Source organism: Megalopta genalis, chromosome 1, assembly GCF_051020955.1.
Source record: "Megalopta genalis isolate 19385.01 chromosome 1, iyMegGena1_principal, whole genome shotgun sequence".
Classification (NCBI taxonomy): domain Eukaryota; kingdom Metazoa; phylum Arthropoda; class Insecta; order Hymenoptera; family Halictidae; genus Megalopta; species Megalopta genalis.
The window spans coordinates 41,567,408-41,589,065 of NC_135013.1; the positions used below are offsets into that span (position 1 = coordinate 41,567,408).

The 21,658-nt window shown below is 41.9% G+C and overlaps 1 protein-coding gene and 1 long non-coding RNA gene across 3 annotated transcripts in view; one reads left to right on the top strand and one right to left on the bottom strand.

Moving 5' to 3' along the window:
* Positions 1 to 72: 72 nt before the first annotated feature.
* LOC117218641 (uncharacterized) overlaps positions 73 to 21,658 on the bottom strand; it is a 42,377-nt gene continuing 20,791 nt past the window's right edge. Inside the window, exons 1-8 of one of the 2 annotated variants that reach the window (XM_033467186.2) lie at positions 18,969 to 21,135; positions 4,334 to 4,820; positions 3,427 to 3,908; positions 2,810 to 3,003; positions 2,165 to 2,475; positions 2,009 to 2,083; positions 1,448 to 1,627; positions 73 to 1,338 (exon numbers count right to left, since the gene is read on the bottom strand). In XM_033467186.2, the coding sequence (XP_033323077.2) occupies positions 1,297 to 1,338; positions 1,448 to 1,627; positions 2,009 to 2,083; positions 2,165 to 2,475; positions 2,810 to 3,003; positions 3,427 to 3,908; positions 4,334 to 4,820; positions 18,969 to 19,537 (2,340 nt within the window). In that variant the 5' untranslated portion in view covers positions 19,538 to 21,135 and the 3' untranslated portion in view covers positions 73 to 1,296. Of the gene's footprint in view, positions 1,339 to 1,447; positions 1,628 to 2,008; positions 2,084 to 2,164; positions 2,476 to 2,809; positions 3,004 to 3,426; positions 3,909 to 4,333; positions 4,821 to 18,968; positions 21,136 to 21,658 lie in introns of those variants that run through there. The other variant, XM_033467185.2, reaches the window with a different exon arrangement.
* LOC117218645 (uncharacterized) lies at positions 14,181 to 17,105 on the top strand. Its single transcript, XR_004489805.2, has 2 exons — positions 14,181 to 16,228; positions 16,388 to 17,105. It is a non-coding gene; the product is annotated as an uncharacterized LOC117218645 (long non-coding RNA).

Consider the following 21,658-nt stretch of genomic DNA (forward strand, 5'->3'; position numbering starts at 1 on the left):
AGGAAATTTTCTTCTTCTATTTCACTTACTGACAAATCACGTGGTAGCAGGGATAATAAGTAGATCCAAATATGCGCTTAAAAACTTTATTTTATTTTGGTTTGCATCGTAATTGGGAAAAATATATATAATGTTGCGTTTACCTGTAGGAACTTTGGACTACAGATTATGTCTGGGACAATTGTCGTTTGGGTAACATGCTAATTTAAAAAAAAAAAGGAGAAAGTGAACTTAAATCGTGTCAATACGTTACCAACGAACAAGTGAAAGAGCTGAAGGGAAAAGAAATAGCTTAAATCTACACTAAGGCTAACGTTTCGTTAATTCTAGATTTATACGTTGGTAACAAATATGGTATAAAATATGGTATTAGGTACGTATTTTATGTACCCATCTTGAATGAACGACAAAAATACATGAAGGTTGAGTGTCCCTATGTACCTCGCACTGTGATCGTCAAATGCGACGTCGTTTTACTATAATGCATACATGCTTTGCTTAGAATTAGAAATAAAAGAGAGAAACGAAATGATGTGACAGGATTATAAAGACACTCAAGTAACCTATATCTTAGATCTTTCTCAGAATGCAAAGCTGACCATGAAACGAATCTTACGCATGGCACACGATTAATTAATTTTCATTTAAAGTCAGATGCTGAACAACCCTGCTAATATGTATAAAATTTTGTACAGCATTGCGAGATATAGCTTCCTTCCTTCTTTACTTCCCTTGAAAAAAGTTGAAAATCCTCAACATTGTACGTCATACATTTGTTAAAATGTAACAAAAAAGCATCCGATACATAAAGTTCTCACGTGTGTTTACATTTAACGCGAATTATAATTAGGAATTTCTGGAACAATTTACTTTTTGGAAGATACACATTAAATGCTTAACTTTAGCAGGGTTAATACTCTCTTGATCTCGGTAAAGATCCTCGATCGTTTGATAACGATATCGAATAAAAGCAACGCGCGGTGATTACAATGAAGCAACGACCGTTTCAACTCAAACTTCGATCTTCTCGCCGGATTGTTCGAAGTTCGATGCGTTATCATTCTTTACTTGTTGATCCATCTTTAATGAAATAGAACTTATTTCTTTACAGATTAAACATATCTGAGGATCCTTAAAAATATACACTGTTTTCTTAACGTCATTCCCTTCGACCTATCGTACTCAATATACGCGTATATTCTTGGCCATTCTTTTTTGACTAGATTTATTCTTAGTTGAATAGGTATTTTACTCGTTGCTGCGAGTACGAGGTTTTGGATCGATATACGCCATTATTTAGCCAGAACAAACTTCTGAGTGTTCGTCCCATGCAGCAACCTGAAATTAATAATTGTATTAATAACATTCAGACAAATTATGTATTAGTAAATAATAATGAATTGACAATCTAGTAAACACAGAATACATTTTTAATTGAATTTCTTACTTGGCATTCACGGCTGCAGTACCACTGATTTCCGCAGCCAGCGCACACAAATTGTGCTGCACGTTCATGACACCCTTGGCATCGCGGAGGACTGTCTCTGTCCTCCCTTGCATCCCTTCCACCCGAAGAAATGCGCGTTTCTCTATCTTCGATTACTGCTGATTCCTCTTCAACGTCGTCCTGAACATAAAATTATAAATAAATAAGAGTGAAAATAATTATAATTCATTTTATACATATTCGCTGCCATATCACTGAGTAATCGCCTTTAACAAATATGTGTATTTTCACAATTCTCATATACGGAGAACGTGTATGTTAATCTTTTAATGTCTCAATTTCTTGCTTTATTCTATAAATTTACATGGCTTAATAAAATCAAATTGGTACATTATACGTTTTTAAATAATGTATAATAAATGTGAATATGCATGAAATGTCTGTAGAATAATTGAAGACCACTCAAAATGGAAAATATGCTAAAACACTGCAGATATTTTATATATGTCACATTCATTGCAGATGGCATTAAGAAAACAAGTATATTGATATCTTCCTTACCACGTGAATTAAATTATTTGAATGAGATTGTACCGGGGTATTGACTACAGGTGTTATGGTTATTTCAGTTCGAGCCTGGAAACAAGAACAATAAAGATTAATAATATTGAAACTATCATTAATTTATAATTTTCATTTTATGGAACGGCAAAGCACCTTGGAAGAAGACAGAAGGTCGCTGATGGAAACCGGATTAGAGCCTTGATATGCCTGCAAAAGGTGCTGGGTTGCCGCATTTTGCTGTGGCATGGACGCGGCTGTCGGTGCATTCCTTTCTCTTTCAGGTGCGGTGAGTAATCTAGCTAAAGTAGGTGAAAAAGTTGTAGGTCTTGGAGATTGTGATTTCGTGAGAATTCCATGGAGCAATGAACAGCTTTGCTGAGGTGGTGTATTTTGTGGTGCTGGAGACGGCGCCACGGGGTGTAGTGTCACATCCGGATAATTTTGAGGTGTTTTCACGGGTTCACCTGTAAACAATACGAAAATTTTCAAGATTATTATTGCTAAATTCTTATAATGTAATGTAATTTTTCTTCGTATTTATCATAATCTTGCAGTTTCCTCTCAATTTAATTAGTCAATTAATGAAATACTAGAGAACTACTTAAGTGAAATAATATTTTCTTTATTCGAATTACGGGAAGACATGTTCACGATGAAATTATTCGATACGATCTATACTTTATTTATTATTATTTGGGACAAATTTGGATATTCAATTTTAAATAGCATTTCTATAATTTCACCCTTTAAAGTTACGTGAAAAGTTACAAAATTGTAATAATATTAATTGTTATATACCTTGTTGTTGACTCAGTTTAGCAAATTGTACAAGCACATCCTTAAAGCTCATGGAATTATTGGGATCAGACATGTTCGGATTGCTTTTACAAGAGTCCGTACTAGATGGCCTCGAGTCAACATTGTGTCCTGTTTCTACCATAGCACCGCCAGCTCCAAGGCCAACGTTCACCGAATTTCTCATTCTGCGACCCCTGCAGCATTAAAATATACGATAAATTAAATGTATATCTTTATATAATTTATGTTTATTTTTACATTTTATAAGCTATGCATCTTATGTTAAATTATTCTATTATTTTTATTGTCATCCGAATAAATAAAATTATTAAATTATCATGAATTCAAAAATTTGCAATCATTTTGATTGGTTCGGTAATTCCAATGTTAACTTGATTACGATTCAAGTATGAGCAGAAAAACAATTACAAAGAAACAAGGGAAACTCGATTCATGAGAGCTTATCTACTCGATGATAAAATGTGAGAAAGATTTGATAAAACGAGTATGTGTTTATTTAATCATAGCAAGAAGGTGGTTGTTCACGACATAAACGTATAGAAAAGAAAAGCTTACATCCTTCAAAAACTGATCTAAAGAACACAAATAATAATTACCTTCGCGGTACTATCTCAGGATGTCTCAGTCTGTAATCAGCGATAATGGATCTAACGTCGACGATGGCTCCTTGCCGGCCCTCGCCGATCTGCCTATTTTCTGGGCTGAGGGCTTCAGCCTGTTTCCGGCCATTTTCTCCACCCTGTTTGGGAGGCGTCGATTGTCGTTGAGACGTTTGTTTACCGGTTTTCTCTTTTTTGAAAGCCGGCGAGTCCCGAGAACTTTCCTCGGGCAGGTCCTCTTTCGAGCCGAAATTTAGTTTTTCTTTGGATACGGGTGTCGTGTTACCGCTGCTCTCCCATTCGGGACCAAGCGATAAGCTAGCCGGAGGTAACGTCTCCGCTAACTGACCATTACCTTCCATGAATCCCATCACCTGTCGCCTTCTTTCGATTCTCAGGTACGCCTCCTCCTTCAGTTTCCTCATGCTTAGAATCTCGTTCCATTCCATTTCTTTGGCACGTGCTAACTCGTCCAAGGCCTGCGTTCAACAGAAAGGAAATCTCATTGTTATCACACTTCAAATAAATAGGTAGCCTATATATTATTTCAAATGTGCTTAAACTTTTTCATTGTCTCTCTCTGTCGTGCTTGTTAATTTCAAACAATTACTCTAAAAAGAAATAAACGCAATTTCAAGTTTTCAGTAGCTATATCTAATTGCACTGTTCCAGGTATTGTATCTACACAGCTGCTTTTTAAATTTCTATCTGAATACTCTCTTCCACATAAATACTACTTTTTAATAGCATTTATGGTCAGTGATATTACTGCTCTAGAAACGATGACCACATTGTGGTCATAGTGATTCGCAGTTGAGCATTTTGGTCCCAACCAAGCAGTAAGAGGGCACAGCTCGTTATTTCGGCCGGGTAGGTCAAGGGCTATCGAGGAAATCATATTTACCTGTACTTCGGCACGAAGTTGATCAGCCCTCGCAGCAAGTTCTTCCGCGGTAACTTTCTCACAGCCGACCAGAGACGATATATACTGTTCCCTTTGTTCGAGACAGGATTTCTTCGGCGCCGAGTTCCCGTTCGAGGACAACTGTCCATCGGCGGCCTTTCGCTTCCTACCGTTTCCTTCCGTTTCGGATTTCGCGCAGCGAGACGCGACAGGCTTCTGCTGCGCCGTGTCCACCGCCGATAGGGTGGTCTTGGTTGTCGTCTCTGACTCTGAATCACAGAGGGGTTCCTTCTTTATGGACGTCGAACGAAGGCATTCGACCGTACCCGGGGCCGCGGCGGTCTCCTCCGGCAGTGCGGCCCCATTCTGCTGGCTCTGGGGAACTTTCGGCGAGGCTCTCGACGAATCGTCCTCCCTCGTCTTCTCGGCCGAGTCCACCTTCTTCCCATTACCAGCGGCACCTTCCATCGCGTGCATCTTGTTCAAACTGCAAGCAAACAACAAATATTTCTGCCGTGAGTAAGCGCTTCCTGTGCCCTTCGGGTGCTGTATGCTGCTGTCCTTGATCTACTCTTACGATTCATGTTGCAAAATGCCAACGGGATTAATGGAAAAAGGTAACCGGTGATTATGATTAACAGTTGTTTAAAGTGGAGTCTCTGATAGTGCGAATGATACTGTATTAATAATCCTATAAAAATAGTGTTTTTTTTATATTTATTATCTTATTCTTACTCCGTTCATACATTCCTCAGGGTGGTAATTCACCCATTCTACTTTCTTAAATACTATGGAAACCTGTGATTTTTATAAAATGTGATAGAATGGATGAAACATAACTTGAAGATTTCAAAGGTAAAAATAAAAACGAAGAGGAAATGTTCATCTTTGGATCTTTCGTGTGACTATCACTAAGGAGATACATTGATCAGTTGAATACAGTGCTTGCAGGACACACAATGAAAATTGTTATACTAAAATATTTAATCAACAATATAAACGCTACAATTCTTGCAGTTTGGATCATGTTAGGAATCAAGATACAACGAACCTTAATCAAATCATTCTTTATTATTTCCGATCCGAAAGAATTTATCGCTGATATTTCTAAATATTTAGCTTGCGCAAATTTTAAATCAATTACATTATTGTTAATTTTATTACTATCCAGTGTTCTGCGTATATTTAAATATGACATTGGCCAAGATCGGTGACGATCAGCATTTGAAAACTCAACGTGGGAACCTCATGAAAATTGAAAAGTTATGATATTGCGTATCGCTTGATAGAAAAATTCATCGTAAAGCATTCTCTAACGACGATGACATTGATATGATTGTAAGTTTCCTTTAACCTTGCATAGAAAATAAATATCATTGAGCTGGAGGACGTTTAATAGAAACCGTCTGGTATGCGTTTCTATGATCGTTTTCATAATGATGTATACACAAATGTTTATATCGCAAGTCGTAGCGATGGGCTCTGCAATTAGACGGATTGCATAAACAACTCTGAACCCTGTATGACAGTCACCCGGTTTTCATGTTACATGGTAGCTTCGATTTCGTAGCAGAGATACCTGGCGGAAAAATGTCAGTTTAATTACTTAGTTTTGTGCGTTATATGATAGGGTTGCTACGACCTTTATATACATATAAAGATGATTTTTGAAGATTTCTTGATCAAGATTTTGATCATCTACTTCTAACGCTAGAACCATGAGTCGAAGTCGTGATATTCCATACAAAATTTGTCAAAACATTTTAGGCTGATAAATATACTTTGAACACCGTGGATTAGTATGAATACAGTATGGATTACTGTTGTAGAGAGCGCGCGACATTGTTTTGATGAATCAGAAATCATCGATACCGTGTTTGACGGTCAGCAACGTTTTTACCGATAACAACGTTCTGTCACTGTGTGGCAATTGTTTTTGCAAGTTGATATACAAAAGAAAAAATTTGCATAATCCCACACTGCCGATTATTGCATAATGACGTCACATTTACTTGTCTATTTCAACACGGAAATAATGAAGTATGAAATTAATGGGACAAATCTAAGAAAAAGAAATCGGTGCGACCTTCGTGATCGATGTCACGTAAAGAAAGCCATGATCTTTATACAAATGCAGATTTATAACGATCGTTAATTAGGAACAGAAGCAGAAAAATATCATCCGTATTGCAAACACATTTTTATGACCATTTCACACAACATGCCAATACAAATGGATAAGACAAATAAGCAAGTGTTAATGAAAATTAGCGAAGCTTATAGCACGAGGTGTGAATTTTTAAATTGTATACTTTTTGAAAACGAACATTTCCTACACGTATGAATGTATGTCATATTATCTAATATTTTTAATTATCTTATATTTAAAAATAATAATACAGCGCAGAAACAGATCGGCCATATATATTTGATCTGTTTTCATAACCTGAACTTGCTACTTGAGAATTTTACCACTTACTAATTAAACCACTTACTAAAGCGAATGATGAATGATGAAATCAAGAAGAAATTCACGTTTCAACTTTCTCATTTACTAAATTTTTCCTTAATTAAGGGAAATTAACAATATTATTCAATTTTTCTTATGTCTTCACAGTATTATATTTTATGTACCCATTTATACCATAAATGCATAATATCCGCAGTCTACTAATTATAATAAACATTATTGCAATTGTGTGCAAGTATTAGCACGTCCTTACTGTTTCTACCAATTGTTCGCTTTATAGTTTCAAATATAAAAGTGAAGTTGAAGATAAAAGTTATAAGTAACAACAATTTCACCAATCTGTTGTCAAGAATTTTTAAAAAATCTCAAATCCTATTATCAATGCATATTAAATTGCTAATAAAAGTGAAAATACTCCAGCGATGAGGATAACGTAGGGTAGTATTGGCAATGCGTGCACGTCCGCCGTTCTGCGTTTACCCTCAGCAAGAGGTACGCTATACTCGCACTAGAATAGAAGGTGACCACACGGTGGGGTTAATGCTTTCGTAGCGGAAGACCTTTGCAGACGCAAAACTGAGGCCCTTTTCGAAATCAATTTACAGTATACATCTCTAGAAAATCACAGTGCTGCCAATTATATTAACTATTCCGGGTCTAGCTGTTTTTAAACAATAATCACTAAAAAGAAGATCGCTATAAGATTACTGAAATTTGCAGCATTAAAATTAGGATAGTTTCCCGATACATATTTTCAGTAACGGAAGAAGATTAAATTAGGAACTCCCCAAAAGATAAACGGTCATAATGAACAAAATTATTAAAATGACAATTTGACAAATGAAAAAATCCTTAAATGTTATTTGATGATAATTGTTAAAGAAATTATACATATAATTGTCACGTATTTATAATTTTTGAGACTTTCTTTTTAAGACTATTTTTTTATAATTTTTGAGACTTTCATTTCCCTTTCGTTGAGCGACTGATAGACAATAATGGGAACCTACTTTTACAAAAACTCGGCAAATTATACTTCAAGGACTCTTAATTTGGGACATCATATTATAAATTCCGTTTCTGCAAGGTCTCGATTAGGTGTCTGTTCTTACATAAAAAAGGATTGGTATTTGCATAATTCGTTTTCAGATATGTTCAGGAAACGTTTACCTAAATTTAAATCTTCGTGACGTTTCTTGTTCTCCATGTCTGCTCTTCTTTTATTGTAACCTTTAAAGGTTACCTCGCGACATTCGGGTCATCGATTTATCGCAAATTTTGTGCAGGTTACCTAACTGTACATTCTGTTGTATAGAAACAAAGATAATGCAATTTGGAAATTATATAAAATCAGGAAATGCACGGCCATATTTTATAGAAATTATGAAGTTTTTAGTATTTATTTGATAAAAAGTTATTTAATTCAATGTCCTTTGATATCTAATTGTCCTGATATGATTACGTTAATTATACTTTATAATTCATTCAGAAACAAGACAGCATAAGTAGTGCAAATTGAACGTCCATCATAATTCTACACTTTTGTTCAACAGTTCCTTTCTTAGAATCGCGGATAAATAGTTTTCCTTTCTCTTTTACTTAGAAATCTACATGTGACTAAGAGATACTTAGGATAATGGAAAATTTCACGAAAGAAATAAAAATACAATTGCTAGCAGAACCAAAGCAAACTACAATTTCGTAGTTCCAAGAAAGTAACCATAAAACTAATTCCTGTTTACCTACACGACCACAAGAATTTAAATAACTCGGTCTCCAGAATATTGGCAAACGGCAAAGTAAACACTAATGTATAGCTGATTATGGTTTTGCTTCATTATTTCTCAGTCTAGTAATTATGAAAGAATACTTTAATAAAAAAAATATCAACAATTGCAAAAAATGTTTTAGAATCGGTTTGAAGTACGAACACACTATGGCGATTACATGAACTATTTACAAAAACGATTACCAACAATATAAATTTATGTGAGATTACTGATTTCTGGTCCAAACATATTAATCATAGAAATTAAGATGTAAAACCAACGTTCCGCAAAATATTTATCCATAAATTGCAAGAAATTCTATAACAATAAATTGTCCCTGCAATTATCGTAACAAGTAACCATGCTTGCGGATAAGCGAACACTTTCAATCAGCAATACACCAATGTATTTCTGCGATGTTCAAACACCTGGCCGCGCAACAATGCAACACAAAATTGATTACTTCTAGTTTTCCGTTCGAAAGAATAGTAAAAAAAAAATACCGCGCCAAAGAAACAGTTGCGACGCGAGCGAGAATCACTTTCGAGCGAACAATAATAATAATTCGACCGTTTATTACCGAGGCGAACTTGTTCGACGTTGGCAATTTCTTCCATTGCTCGGCATTTAAATATCAGCATTTAAAGTCGCAATTGGCTCGGCGAATGAAATGTAAACACAGCGAAAGCAAACGGAAAGCGTGTCCGCCAAAGCGGCCGAAATTTGCGGCTACGCCTGTTCGCCTCGTTTGCCACGAGAGACGCGACGATGCGAACGCGCTCGTCCGCAAGCAGGGAAGAGGCTGGTAGGAGGAGAGGGGGGAGTCGCGCGCGCGGGAGGGAGATCGCGTTGGAGAGAGAAAAACCAAGAGGCGTAGGTGGGGGAACTAAGTTCGTTGCACCCGCTCGCGTTCACTGCACTTTATAGACGCGGATATAGGTTTCGCGGTACCAATTCTAAAAAGCCCTCGAACTCTTCCCCGCGTCTTTGAGGCTTTCGGTCCGAACACAAGGATTACCATGAACGCCGATTCCTTTTAATCGACCTTGTGCTTTTCTTGTTTGATATTTCTCTCGGGAATGTTTAGTCTCTACTACACCGTGTAAATTTACACTTTTGTAAACTACAACATGAAAATGGAAAGTATATACGAAATATGTTCCTTCCTTCGAAGCTAAAAACAAAATAAAACTTTGATAACATTTGTTTCACATAATCGCATTTGTTCTACAAGAAAACAGAAACTCCCTTGCTTTCAACTTTCGTCTAATTTATTATTGTGATTATTTATGCATTATTTATTGTTATGTGTGTATTTTATTGTTCTAATATTCTTGCTGGGCCAGTTTCAGACAGACAGTAATAATTGTTGAAATATTTCTGTTATCGTTGTAACATTTAAAGAGATACGTTTCTGCCACTCTGGTACAGTAATGTCTCTCCAATTGACGCTCAGATTGTCCATAAAAATGGACAATTTTAGAAGAGGAGATACGATTGTTCGAGCCTTGCGGCTCGTTTTTTTTATGTTTATCGATTATCAACGACTATAAAAACGAGTTGCAAGTCTCGAATAATCGTATCTCCTCTTTCCAAATTGTCCATTTTTTTTTCTCAGATTTCACATTTGGATATTCATAGATTTACTGATAATGAAATTTTAATTAAACTAGAATTGTTTATCATGCCTACTGCTTTCGCTTACCCCTTAATTTCACTTTCATTCTCGTATGACTTAAAACGAAGTAAATCTTGAGACAGAAACATTTAACCCTTTGCACTCGAATGGCGACTCTGAGGCGCCATTAAAAATTGGTATACTATTTTTCAAAATCATTCTGAGAACATCGGACTCGTTTATATATTTAAAAAACTTAAAATTGCATTGTACTTGCTGCAATAGGCTCAATTTCATATGCATAAATCGCAATAAATTATATAAAATAGAAATACTGTAGAACAGAAATCATGTTTTGGATTTCGAATTCAAACAACTTCGACTGCAAAGGGTTAAATGACATTGTTTCCATTTCTCGGTGCTTATTATTAACAATATTGTTTATATTGATTTACCGGAGAATGATACTTGACCATCGAAAATAATATAAAAATGTTTGGAAAAATGACACGATATGTATGACGTCCTCGATATGGTACAGTATATAGTACAGAACCCATATTTCATCAGAGTATTATACCTTTCACACTTTCCACGGACGCATGAAGTAGTAACAGAGCGTACCAACTGTTTAGCTGGAGCGATAGCGAAAGCGAAGGAGAAAGCGAAACCGGCTGGCAAACGGTAACTGAAATCTTCTGGATGAACGAGCACACGTAAAAGAATAAATGAAAACGGATCCGTTATTAGAAACCAAATATCAAAGATTCGATTAGGAGACCGATTCTCGTTGGATGCACGCGCGAAGTAGCGGTATATGGCGTAGGGTTGATGTCCTCCCTGCCTTCATTCGCGCAAAATTAATAAAGGTCGCTGTTAGAAGATAATCGGCTTTATACAAAAGTATTAAACATAAAAATCTTAGAATTCCATTTAACCGTATTTCATTCAAAGTACGTTACCAACGATACACATGGTTGCCGAAGATGCAATAAATTGGATGATGTTTTCATTAGAGAGCTGTGGCGCGCGTCGCGAAGGAATAGCAAAATTTTCTTTAAATAACCGCACGCCGCCAACATTTTCCGCGAACCAGTGCAATGGTCACTGTCACGAAACAAGATGAAACATGAGATGCAGTAACTGGATTCTAATGCCGGCCACCGGATAGGGACATTCACCGTCATCTCATTTAAAAGAGACAATATTTCATATTTTTTCTCACTTGGCGCGCAGCAGCGCCATCTGTTGAACACGTTAATTTTACCCCTTCAAGAATTTGAAAGAACCGTATCGATAGTGGGTTGTGTACAATGACTGTCAGTAAAGGTTACAACGTACGTACAATACATTCCACATGTATAACACGAAACTGCAGAGCGGTAGACTGTTACATCTTTCTAAAAGTATTCCTCCGTGTGAAGAGGAAGCTTTACGAGTAATCGAGCACGGTGCACCAGCGAAAAAAAAGGCGAGCTCTCGCCACGAGAAAAACCGTTGACACAGGGGGACGAGTGGCATGAACACGCGTCGCATGCACTGTTCACACTCCACTTGCACTTTTCAACGAACGTGGTTGCTCGCCGGTCATGACGATCCTTTCTATCTGCGGTCCCACACTGCCACGGAGATAGCCGGACGTAGACGATCGAAGCCGATCGCGTGCAATCGGCCGTACTCCGCGCGTCTTCTTCGGCCAAGACACTCCGACACTGAACGAACTCTCAGCACTCTTACTTGGTCGGCGGACTCTTTTCAAACAGGTGGTGAAAACGACAAAGGTCAAGAAAGGTCGTTCATCTATCGAGAAAGAAAGGTTTTCGCACGGGAGATAGGCAAACTGGCTCGAAGTGGACACAGAGCCTGAGTACGGTTAGCGCGGTCGGTACGCCGGCGACTGGAATCGCGTAACCCTTCTTCTCATCGCTTTCTCCGAGCGGAGGCAGCTCTAGTGCCACCACACGTTTCACGGACGAGAGTTCTATGACCGGTGCGAGAACCGCTAGAGTCGCGTATATGCCCGGTTCTTGAACACGGAGCCAGTTTTCGCGCATTTACGGTTAGGACGAAGGATGTGTCTGACCGACTACGAGGCGTGCGAATACAGTGGATACCGCTGTCGAGTACGAGCAAAAGTCGGCGAGACAGAGACAGGTCGTAGTAGAAACGTACAGATATAGCGAAGAAGAGAGAGAGAGAGAGAGAGAGAGAGAGAGAGAGAGAGAGAGAGAGAGAGAGAGAGAGAGAGAGAGGCGGTTAGAGGGAGAGAGCGGAGTGCAGCAGGTCGACCAGCATAGGTGGGGTTGCCGCGGTTAATGCGGTGACTCCAAGGGGTCGGAGGGGACAAAAGGGGAACAGATAGAAGCGCGCGCGCGTGTGCGTCCGCGCCTAGATTGGGCTAGGTTAGGTTAGGTTAAACGCTTGCCAGGGAACCTTGTAGCGGCGTCCTACTTCTTCGCCTAGCGAGCGCGCGCTTTCGTCCTCCGCGTCTCCTACTGTCCTCTGCTACCACCTCCTCCTCTTGTAGCCGAGGTCGTTGTTATTGTTATTGTCCTATTCCAACTTTGTAACGTTTGCACCGCTTCCGTTAGAGATAACATTTTCTATCTTGCTCTCCTTGCTGAACATTGAAACTATACTAAGTCAAATGTAACAAATTCGGAGAAATGTGCTATTTATGGTAACCATCTCTATGTTTGCACACCTTGGAATATTTCGCCAAAATCGTCGTGCTGAACAACGTTTTCTTAAAACTATAACAGGCGAAGTCTTCTCGCTTTTAAAATATTCGGGGGAAACTGTTGATACCATTAGCACTGGATTCTTAATTACAATGATAGTTATGCATATGGCGATTTTAACAGGCAAGGAACATTCCACTTTTGTGTTAACGAATAGATGCTTTGAATAAAATAGCAACAGTGTAATAGTTTGGATTAGGTGCCGAATGCGAGAAACGATCTTAAACATCCCTTTTAGGTTCAATTTCTATTATATTAAGTTTCTATTACATTGAATTCCTGATCTGATCGTATCTTCATCTTCTTCACTTTTTTTGCACTAAACGAAAGGAGAGCGCTTATTATATCTATAGGAAACAGTTGTTCAGAAGGATGAACTGGACAATATATTTCAAGGTCATTGAAATCGGAGATGATACTTCAAAGTGGTCATTTCTCGAAATTCGGTACGTCTACAAAAAAGACCCATATTTATCAGTGATAATAATAAGTGCATATAAATAACTCTAACTATGGTATCAATGTTCGCCTATCAAAACGTACTAACAAAAATTCTCTATGTCAAATAAAAAGACATCAGTTTCACCCTCACGGTAGAACAACATGGATGGAAAATATTTCAGATCATCGAGAAATGATTTACTGTATATATTTAACAGTTTACTTTAAAGACTTCATGAAACTGTATAATTGATAATATTGAACATTGCAGCTTTCTTAACGAGTTCAATGAACCAAGGAAGATAAGGTGGCAACAGCAAGAAATGCGAAGTGGTAACGTTGAAAATGGTAAACTTAACTCCTTGCCTCTGAAGTACACGTAACTCCTTGCCTCCGAAGTAAACGTAACTGCTTGCCTCTAAAAGTATTTGGCTGTGTCACGTGTGATAAAGAACTATTTACTTAGTTTTAAAAAGAGAGTTCATTTGCAAACATTTGTACGACTGGTTGCAACGATAGCACCAGTTCTTGTTGTCGCGCGGAAGACCGATTACGGGCAATACGAGGGAAAAGAAATAGTTAGAAATGAGTTCACCGAAGTCAGCGACCTGCCTCCAACCGTGACAAATACAACATAAACTTTAACCCGTATCTTAAATCTCCTTCTATTCCGGCCATTACATTAATAACCAAAATTTGTCACGTGGTATAATTAATTTGAGGTGCCTATATCTCAAATTTACAGGGTACATTTATAAGTTCAACTAGATAGACATAAGGGATAATTCAAGTAAAATAAGATCAAGAGTAAAAAGTGGATCAGCAGTCACAATAGCTAGCCACTCTACAATTCCTAGTATTGTTATCCTGAAGTAACTACTGTATGGTGGACAGAGAACGTAAATTATATCGCTTAGTTAGACAAAGAGACTATAATAATCTGAATCTGAAAACCATTAAAATTCATAATTCCCATTAAAAATCGTGTTCTTGCTCTACATAGATAATGCACATAGTTTCTAATAGCAATCGAAAGACGCGAAAACGAAATATACTGCAAAAGTGAGAATGGGAACAATAATGGCGGCGCAGAGGTCAACATAAGCATCACAGTCCACGGAAAGTCGCGCTGGAAAGGTCGACTCCGCGACGCAGGTGGGGGAAGAACGCGAAGAAGAAAACCTCTGCGCGCGGTCGAAGTCGAGCTATTATTATTGACATCGAACAGTTACGGGTGAAACTTTTCTTTCTGGCTCGAACACGCCAAAAAGCTTTACACAAAGAGAAAGAAAGAAAGAAAGAACCGATCGAAAAAAGTAAACGTTCACCGTTATACATTGTGCGTAGAAGACGGGATTCAGCCTAAGCTAACAACCGTTTGTTTATTGACGTATTTAAAGGTACGAAGAGACGCAGACCTTCGAAGGAATTTCAACTTTCACGACAAACTTCATAAACCCGTACCATATAAACTCTGATAACGGACAATCTTTCACGAACCAAGGAATGCTTCTAGCTTATCGTGGCGATCGAAACTCACGCAAACAGGGCGTTTACCATAAACTTTACCATCCATCCAAGTTGGAGACTATGTGTGTACCACAGCAATAATCCGAATCGCGACAATTTTAACCAAAGCTATTTCGAAAGTGAACCAGATTAGCCGCGGAAACCCAATGAAATTGATTCGCATTTCCGGGAAACCGAGCCATCAAACGGAGGAATATCAAATGCCGGCAGGGTTAAAAAGGGAAGAAGGAAACTCTATGCGAGCGAGACTCGCGCTATTATTATTGACATCGAATGGTTACGAGAGACCATGCCCTGCCGCCCCTCTCGCGTTCCTCTCGACCTAATTCGTGGACGCTGACGATCGGAGGAGCGTTCTCGCCTGCTCGAGGTGTCCCTGAGCGCCAAGGACGTTCTCGAGCGCGTTGGTGAACCGCACAAAGGTTACGCCGAAGTTTCCTTGGGACGAACTCGGTCTCGGACCTCTTCCCTTAGAAGGATCATCGTTGCCCTTAAAAGAAGCTTGCCCCGTGTCTTCTTTTTGCGACTAATGAGTTGCTATTTTTGGGTAACTGATACAACATCGAGGGAACGGACACGTTGGAAATGGAACACCGCCATTGAATTCTCTACGAAATTAAGATCGGTATCCAGACAAATATCTACAAGGACACTGATACTTTAGATTCGACTTCGGCGATAGTTACGGCGGGCTGAGAAACGTACGCAACGGCTCGAATTTCATGAGATAAAAGACAAGGACGGGTTGAATTGCCAGATACCAGCCGGTCGCTTTGTCCGTGACCGCGAAAGCCTTTCTCGAACATGTCGCATCGCCCAGAGCTTGAATTAGGTTAACAAAACGATCGTTGGCATATTGCGGTTTGTTTAATTTCGATCGTTCCTTACCGCGTGTCTATGTGCGAACAAACAAACGCGGTAGCAAAATGTTAGCGTCGCGTCTCGCTGGCCTTGGAGATTTGCGATAAATCGATAACTTCCAGCAAAAATGACCGATCGTAGATGCTACTCCGAGTCAAGAATGTCTTAAAACATGTCGTAATGTACTGCGTCTGTGTGCGCGTCGCAAATGTAATGCATGCGCGGGCGAGCCTACGTGTAACACGCGTTACATCGCGAACCGTGCGAAGAGGAATGCAGTTAGTCGAATTTCCGACATTCGGTCGGTTTGATCGGTCGATTTTTTTTCAAATTCCATCGGACCCGCCTCGTACAATCGGGCAGAAGGAAAACGTTCGGAACGTGTACGCAGGCGCTCGAGAACAGAGGCGTGCAACGTTATCCAGGCCCGAAAATAAATCGTCAGCACTTTCGAACGATAATAAGGTGAACGTACTTGCATGTCTTCGAGAATGCGCTTAGGCAATGATCGACCCTTGGCACCTCGGATACCACGGAACGTCGAAAATACGGCCGCCCGACCTGGTCGTGGGGTCGCTCGGATATTTAAGACGTTGGTCCGCAATAAAAATTGTTTGCCCGCAGCTGGAATTCCCGAAAACCAGTCACGTGTTTTCTTGGAGGACCACGATGCAAATGGTGGTTCTCCAGGGGATCCTTGGACGACCAAGGACGCGCGCGGATGAACCGGCGAGGATGTCTGTGAAACTCGTCCCGGTTCTGCGCCTTTTTCCACATAAGATCACGCGGCGCTCTACGAGAAACTTCGGTATATCACGAGGTGGAATGACGAAAGGAGGACGGTCGATTCTCGGTCCGAGGTCGCCCGTAGGTCAAATCGCTGTCGCGGAGACGACCCTGGGTCTGGCTGTTTGTACACCAAAGATGGTCGGTTGTCCACGATCGTTCGCACGTACTTTTTAGCCGAACAATTTTCGACACGTAACGCTGCAATTTCGTTGGGTCATCCTGCAAATAATGACCTTAATCTCCGTTAAGACCAAACCGCGTGGGTTGTACGGTGAAAAACTTCTGCGATTAAAGGATCCCGTTAATTTTGTAATCCAATTTATCTAATTTAGGGATAACTATTGGAAGATGACGAGTATGGAAAACTATACTTCAGCTCTTAGTAGCCTGTATTTTGAATAGAAATAGCAAATCGATCTTTAGGTTTCTTTTCAATGTTCAAATTATCTGCGCTTTGAGTGTAGACACTGTTTGGTACGAGTGAATGAACAAAAGTTTGTAATACCGTCGTAAGGTTTATGGTATAATAAAACAATCATCGCACGAAACGTAAGCATGTCGCATATCAAATATTTTCAGATCCAAATGATAACAACTTTTAAAATCGATAACAAAACGATCGTTCCGTTGTTTCCTAAAGCATTGTTGCTTTTCTTATCTTCCTTTGAATATAGCGAGCGCTTCGACCCAGAAGGGATCCTTCCAACCTTGCAAAATCTATTAACCGACTAGACTACTCCGTATCAGTCTTGTACAATCTATTTCAGAATTAAAACCTTATTGTATCCGAAGCGAAGAGATTCACAAGACAATGTGTATGAAAAGTATCAAGCACAGTATTCTGAAGAAATATGAATAGGAATAGCGTGTAGTGGATGGCGGACGTACTACTCAAGAGGAGCAATAAATTACTATTTTTTATCATCTTTTTGAACTTACAATATCGTTCGGGATGTTCTCAGGATCTGAACTAATTAGTTAATTTTATAACCAACCGTTATCTTGCTTCCAAAATGAAGAAGTTTAAAAAGAAGAGTGGCGAACGCTTGGCGAACGGTTGCCGAGCAGATATCCATTATCTTCTTGTGAAAATAAAATTACCTTTATCAATGGCTTGTTACAATGTCAAAAGTTATATTCCCTAACGACTACAAGGCGAGGCCGAGCTGGAAGGGGGCAAGATGTGTTCGAAAAGCGATTCGAACGAAAATGAACGTTGAAAAATCATTATCTGCACGTGCGTCGCCAGCAAGATAAAGCTGCAAGGTCTCATTGGTCGAACCATCACGGTGGACTATTCTCAGAAAGACGTTCCTTCCGCCTCGGCGACGCGTTCTCCAACTCGGGAGCGCGTCTCACTTACCCACGCAAATTTTATTTCGCAAGTCGACGAAACGACACGTACTTCGCTCTTGATTTTCCTTCGGGTAAATGCAGCGAGAGTTCGAGACAACCTAATTCCCCCTTAACGTCAAACGCAAAAGCATTCAGACGAAATAGTACGTCATGGTTAAACAAAATATCATCGTTTCGCGAAAGGTCGAGAAGTATAATTTTTCATTGTTCTTCTCGCATCCGCGAGAACAAATATATCAAAATCACCTGAACCGGAGTTAAAAAGCGTGTATTAGCGCCGACTCATTCGCTGAAAATAAGTCGTGGCGTATCATTGAAACTGGAATTGAAATTCCTAGTTATTTGTACATTATTCCATAATGTGTCGTCAAACGACACGTTAATAGACACCTATTGTCTCCATTCGCTATCGTGTTAAGGCCTCCCGATTCGTTACGAGGCCGAACTATCGCGTGACCTTGAGACGTAACCGCAGTGACCTTGGGCCTAAAGACTCGTAGAAAAACCGTGAAAATATAAGCCGCCATCGAGTTTCACCGCGATACCAGTTTCCGTTGCACGCGGCCGAAGAGAAACTAGCTCCAACAGACTTTCGAATGATCTGCGATTGTGGATCAATGCGCCGTTTCCCAGAGGACGCGCGAAAGGTCTTCGTGGTTGCCGCGTCGTCGGGCGTCGCAATCGCGGCGGTATTATCGTTCCAAAGAATCGTATTCCTTGGCGCATAAAAACAGCGATCAACTTGTTGCAGTATTGTTCAAGTAGCGAAGGAAAAGGATCTCTCCGAGAGATCGATGACGAATTCGAAGACCTTGTATCTCGGCATACGCGGTACCAAACGTTCGCGAATCGACTAGAAAAGGATCCAATAGGGTCTCTCTTTGTTTAGCAACAATCGTGTGGCATCATAATACAGCAATCGCGGCCGAAACGAAACGTCTCGTTAGATAACGCGCGGGACGTATCGAGAACTCGTTATCGTTTCCGGTACCAAATGGATCTCTCCGAATTCCGTCTGGAGAACGTAATCGTTTCTCGGACGCGAGCGAAAGCGACTCACCGTGGCGCGGGTTTGAGTCCGAGGGCAAGCAGCACGTCGATGCCCGCCATCTTTTGCTCCTGGTTCACTTGATTGCCGCTCTTGGCACGTTGTTGGTGTTGGTGGTGCTGGTGCTGCTGCCGCCTTTCCGCGGCTGGCTGATGGTGCTGCTGCTTACTGTCGGCCAGACCGTTCTTGCCGGTCACTTTCTGGCCGGTCAGCATTTTCGCATGGGTGACCTTGAGGAGGGAGCGCTTCGCGTCCTCGACCAGCATCTTGGTGACCGGCTGCACGTTCACCGGCACGCCGATCGTCGGTACAGCGCCACGACGCAGCCTACTGCGCACAGGAAGACCGAGCACAAGGTGCTCCATATCCTTCTCGTAGGAATCGTTCGTGAAGTGGAGGGAACATATACGCGCAGTTTGTATGTTGAACGGTATCTCGCCGTTCGAGAGGGGCACGCGACCGCACGCGCGCACCCATCGCGAGCGCACTTCCGGTATCTGGGGGAATCGATGGTAGCGGATACGACGTCCGCGGGTCCGACGATGACTGTTGCGGCACGTAGCCACGGCGCACTGCGGCATCCTAACCTCTTCTTAATCCGTCTTCTCCTTCCAAACTAGTATTACACGCCACACGCACACGTTCACGCACACCAAGAAGACCGACACGCGATAACGTCTCTCTGCGGCATCCTCGGCGATACTACAGCTGCTCCCGAGGTCTCCTATCGGCTATGATCCATCTTCGCGACGCCTCCGTTTCTCTGACCGATCCTCGTAATCGGCGATTTGTTGAACACTGGTACACGCGTGACTTTGCGACTCGCGCAGAATCCTGAATTAAAACGGACGCTGTCCCAGGTGCGCGTTACACCACTTCACGATAAATGACACTTGACGGTTGTTTCTCTCTGGTGCTCCGCGATGGAAGGTCGCGGCACTCTGGCACGAGCCTTGGTTTACTTTGGTAGCGAGAGTATGACTAGATGCGTTTCACCGGCAGCGTCTCTTTTCGGTCCGCTAGGATCACCGTGTGACACTCTGGATACTGGAAACGGGCGCACGTGGGTGTCCACGGATGCATACAGTCGCGCGCAGCAAGAACTGGAAACTATAAATCCGCCGGTCGTTCGATCGTCTTCTTGCGGGTTTCCTCGATCCTTTTTTCGGGACGAGACACGTGCGCGCGGTGCTATCGAGGAAGAGAGAGAGCGAGAGGGAGGCGGAGACAGAGACGAATCCTCAAAGGACGAGCATCGAGGACAGAAGAGCCTCGACTGAAAATATTGTAACGTCGCGGAACGTGAGAATCAACGGCGAGACGGCCGCGCGCGACGGAAGCACTCTTGCGTACTCTCGATGACCGCGGGAGGTCGAAAGGGCATCGGTACCGCCCTGCGTGCGACGCCCTGCGAACTGTGGGTAGCGTCGTAGAAGGGGACCGGAGACCGAAGAGCGACAGAGACGAAATGACAAGGGACGCGGCTGGAGGGAGAAGGGAAGCACAGACGGCGGAGTGCTGAAAAACGGTGTGTGCGTGGGCCTGCCGACAGACGCCACCACTTTCTCAGAGAAAATTCAAAATGTCACACGCACACGCGGTCACCAGTCTCGAGTAAATCGACCGTTCGCTATACGGTCGCAGAAGAACGGGGGATGGTGGGGTGAGATTGTTGATAATTTAGGGAAAGAACAACGACGGCGAGAACGACGTTAAAAACGCGTGGTATGTCGCGCACGTCTTTTTCCGCAACACGTGTGAGGGACAGGTCCGCGCCGTCGGCGAAAGGTGTCGCCTCGTGTACCTTTCTCCGTTCCGTGACGATCGTGACGTTGATTGGTAGGCGGACCGTCAAGATGGCGACGGATGACGGTGCCCGACGACGATCGTCAACGAGCGTACACGAGAATCGCCGAACGGTGTACGCACGGACTCGTGGTGTGGTAGTCACGATAGAGCACCAAGGGGCAGTCGCGTCGTCTCACGCAACCAAACGGAAGAACGGAAACCCGCGGTGGGATCTACCGGAAGGTGACTTCGAACGGATGAAATGAACAGGGAAGCACCGTGTACGCGCGCCGATTGTAATGAAGAACCGTGTGGATGTATCACGCGTGACAGACAGCGTGCTAACTACTGCACGCGCGCTGCTTCTTCTCCGGACTGACCGATCGGGTCCGGCCGTGGAACAAGAGACAGCCAGTGGCAGCTGCGTGTGCCTCCTCGTGTCTGCGTGAAACCGGTGAACCAATGATCGTGCTCCGGTGCCGACGCGGCAGGGATGACGAGCGCCGTGGAGGGGGCAGGGTTGGAAAGGAAGAGAGACCAGGGAGACAGGGAAAAAGAGGGAGGAGGTCACCGCTACCGACTAGGGTCCTTCAGGGGTTCGCCACCCCTCGAACCACGCGGTCCTCCTCGCGTCTGTTATCCGGTATAACCAACCGCTACCGATCTCCTCTCTCTTTCTCTCACTTTCTCCTCTCCTCGCCGGCCCTCGCGCACCCCTAGTTCTTCTCTTCTTTAGCCACGTTGCGCTTCCTCGACCTGGTCCTCGGCAGGGCGTTAGGTTACGCGCTCTTTTTCTCTTCATCCCCACGAACGATTCGCTTTGTCTGCGAATACGATGCTGAACCCGCTGACGACCATTGTGCCGCGTCGGGCAAACACGCGTTAAGAGAATTGTCGCAGTTCTTGCCTTTGTA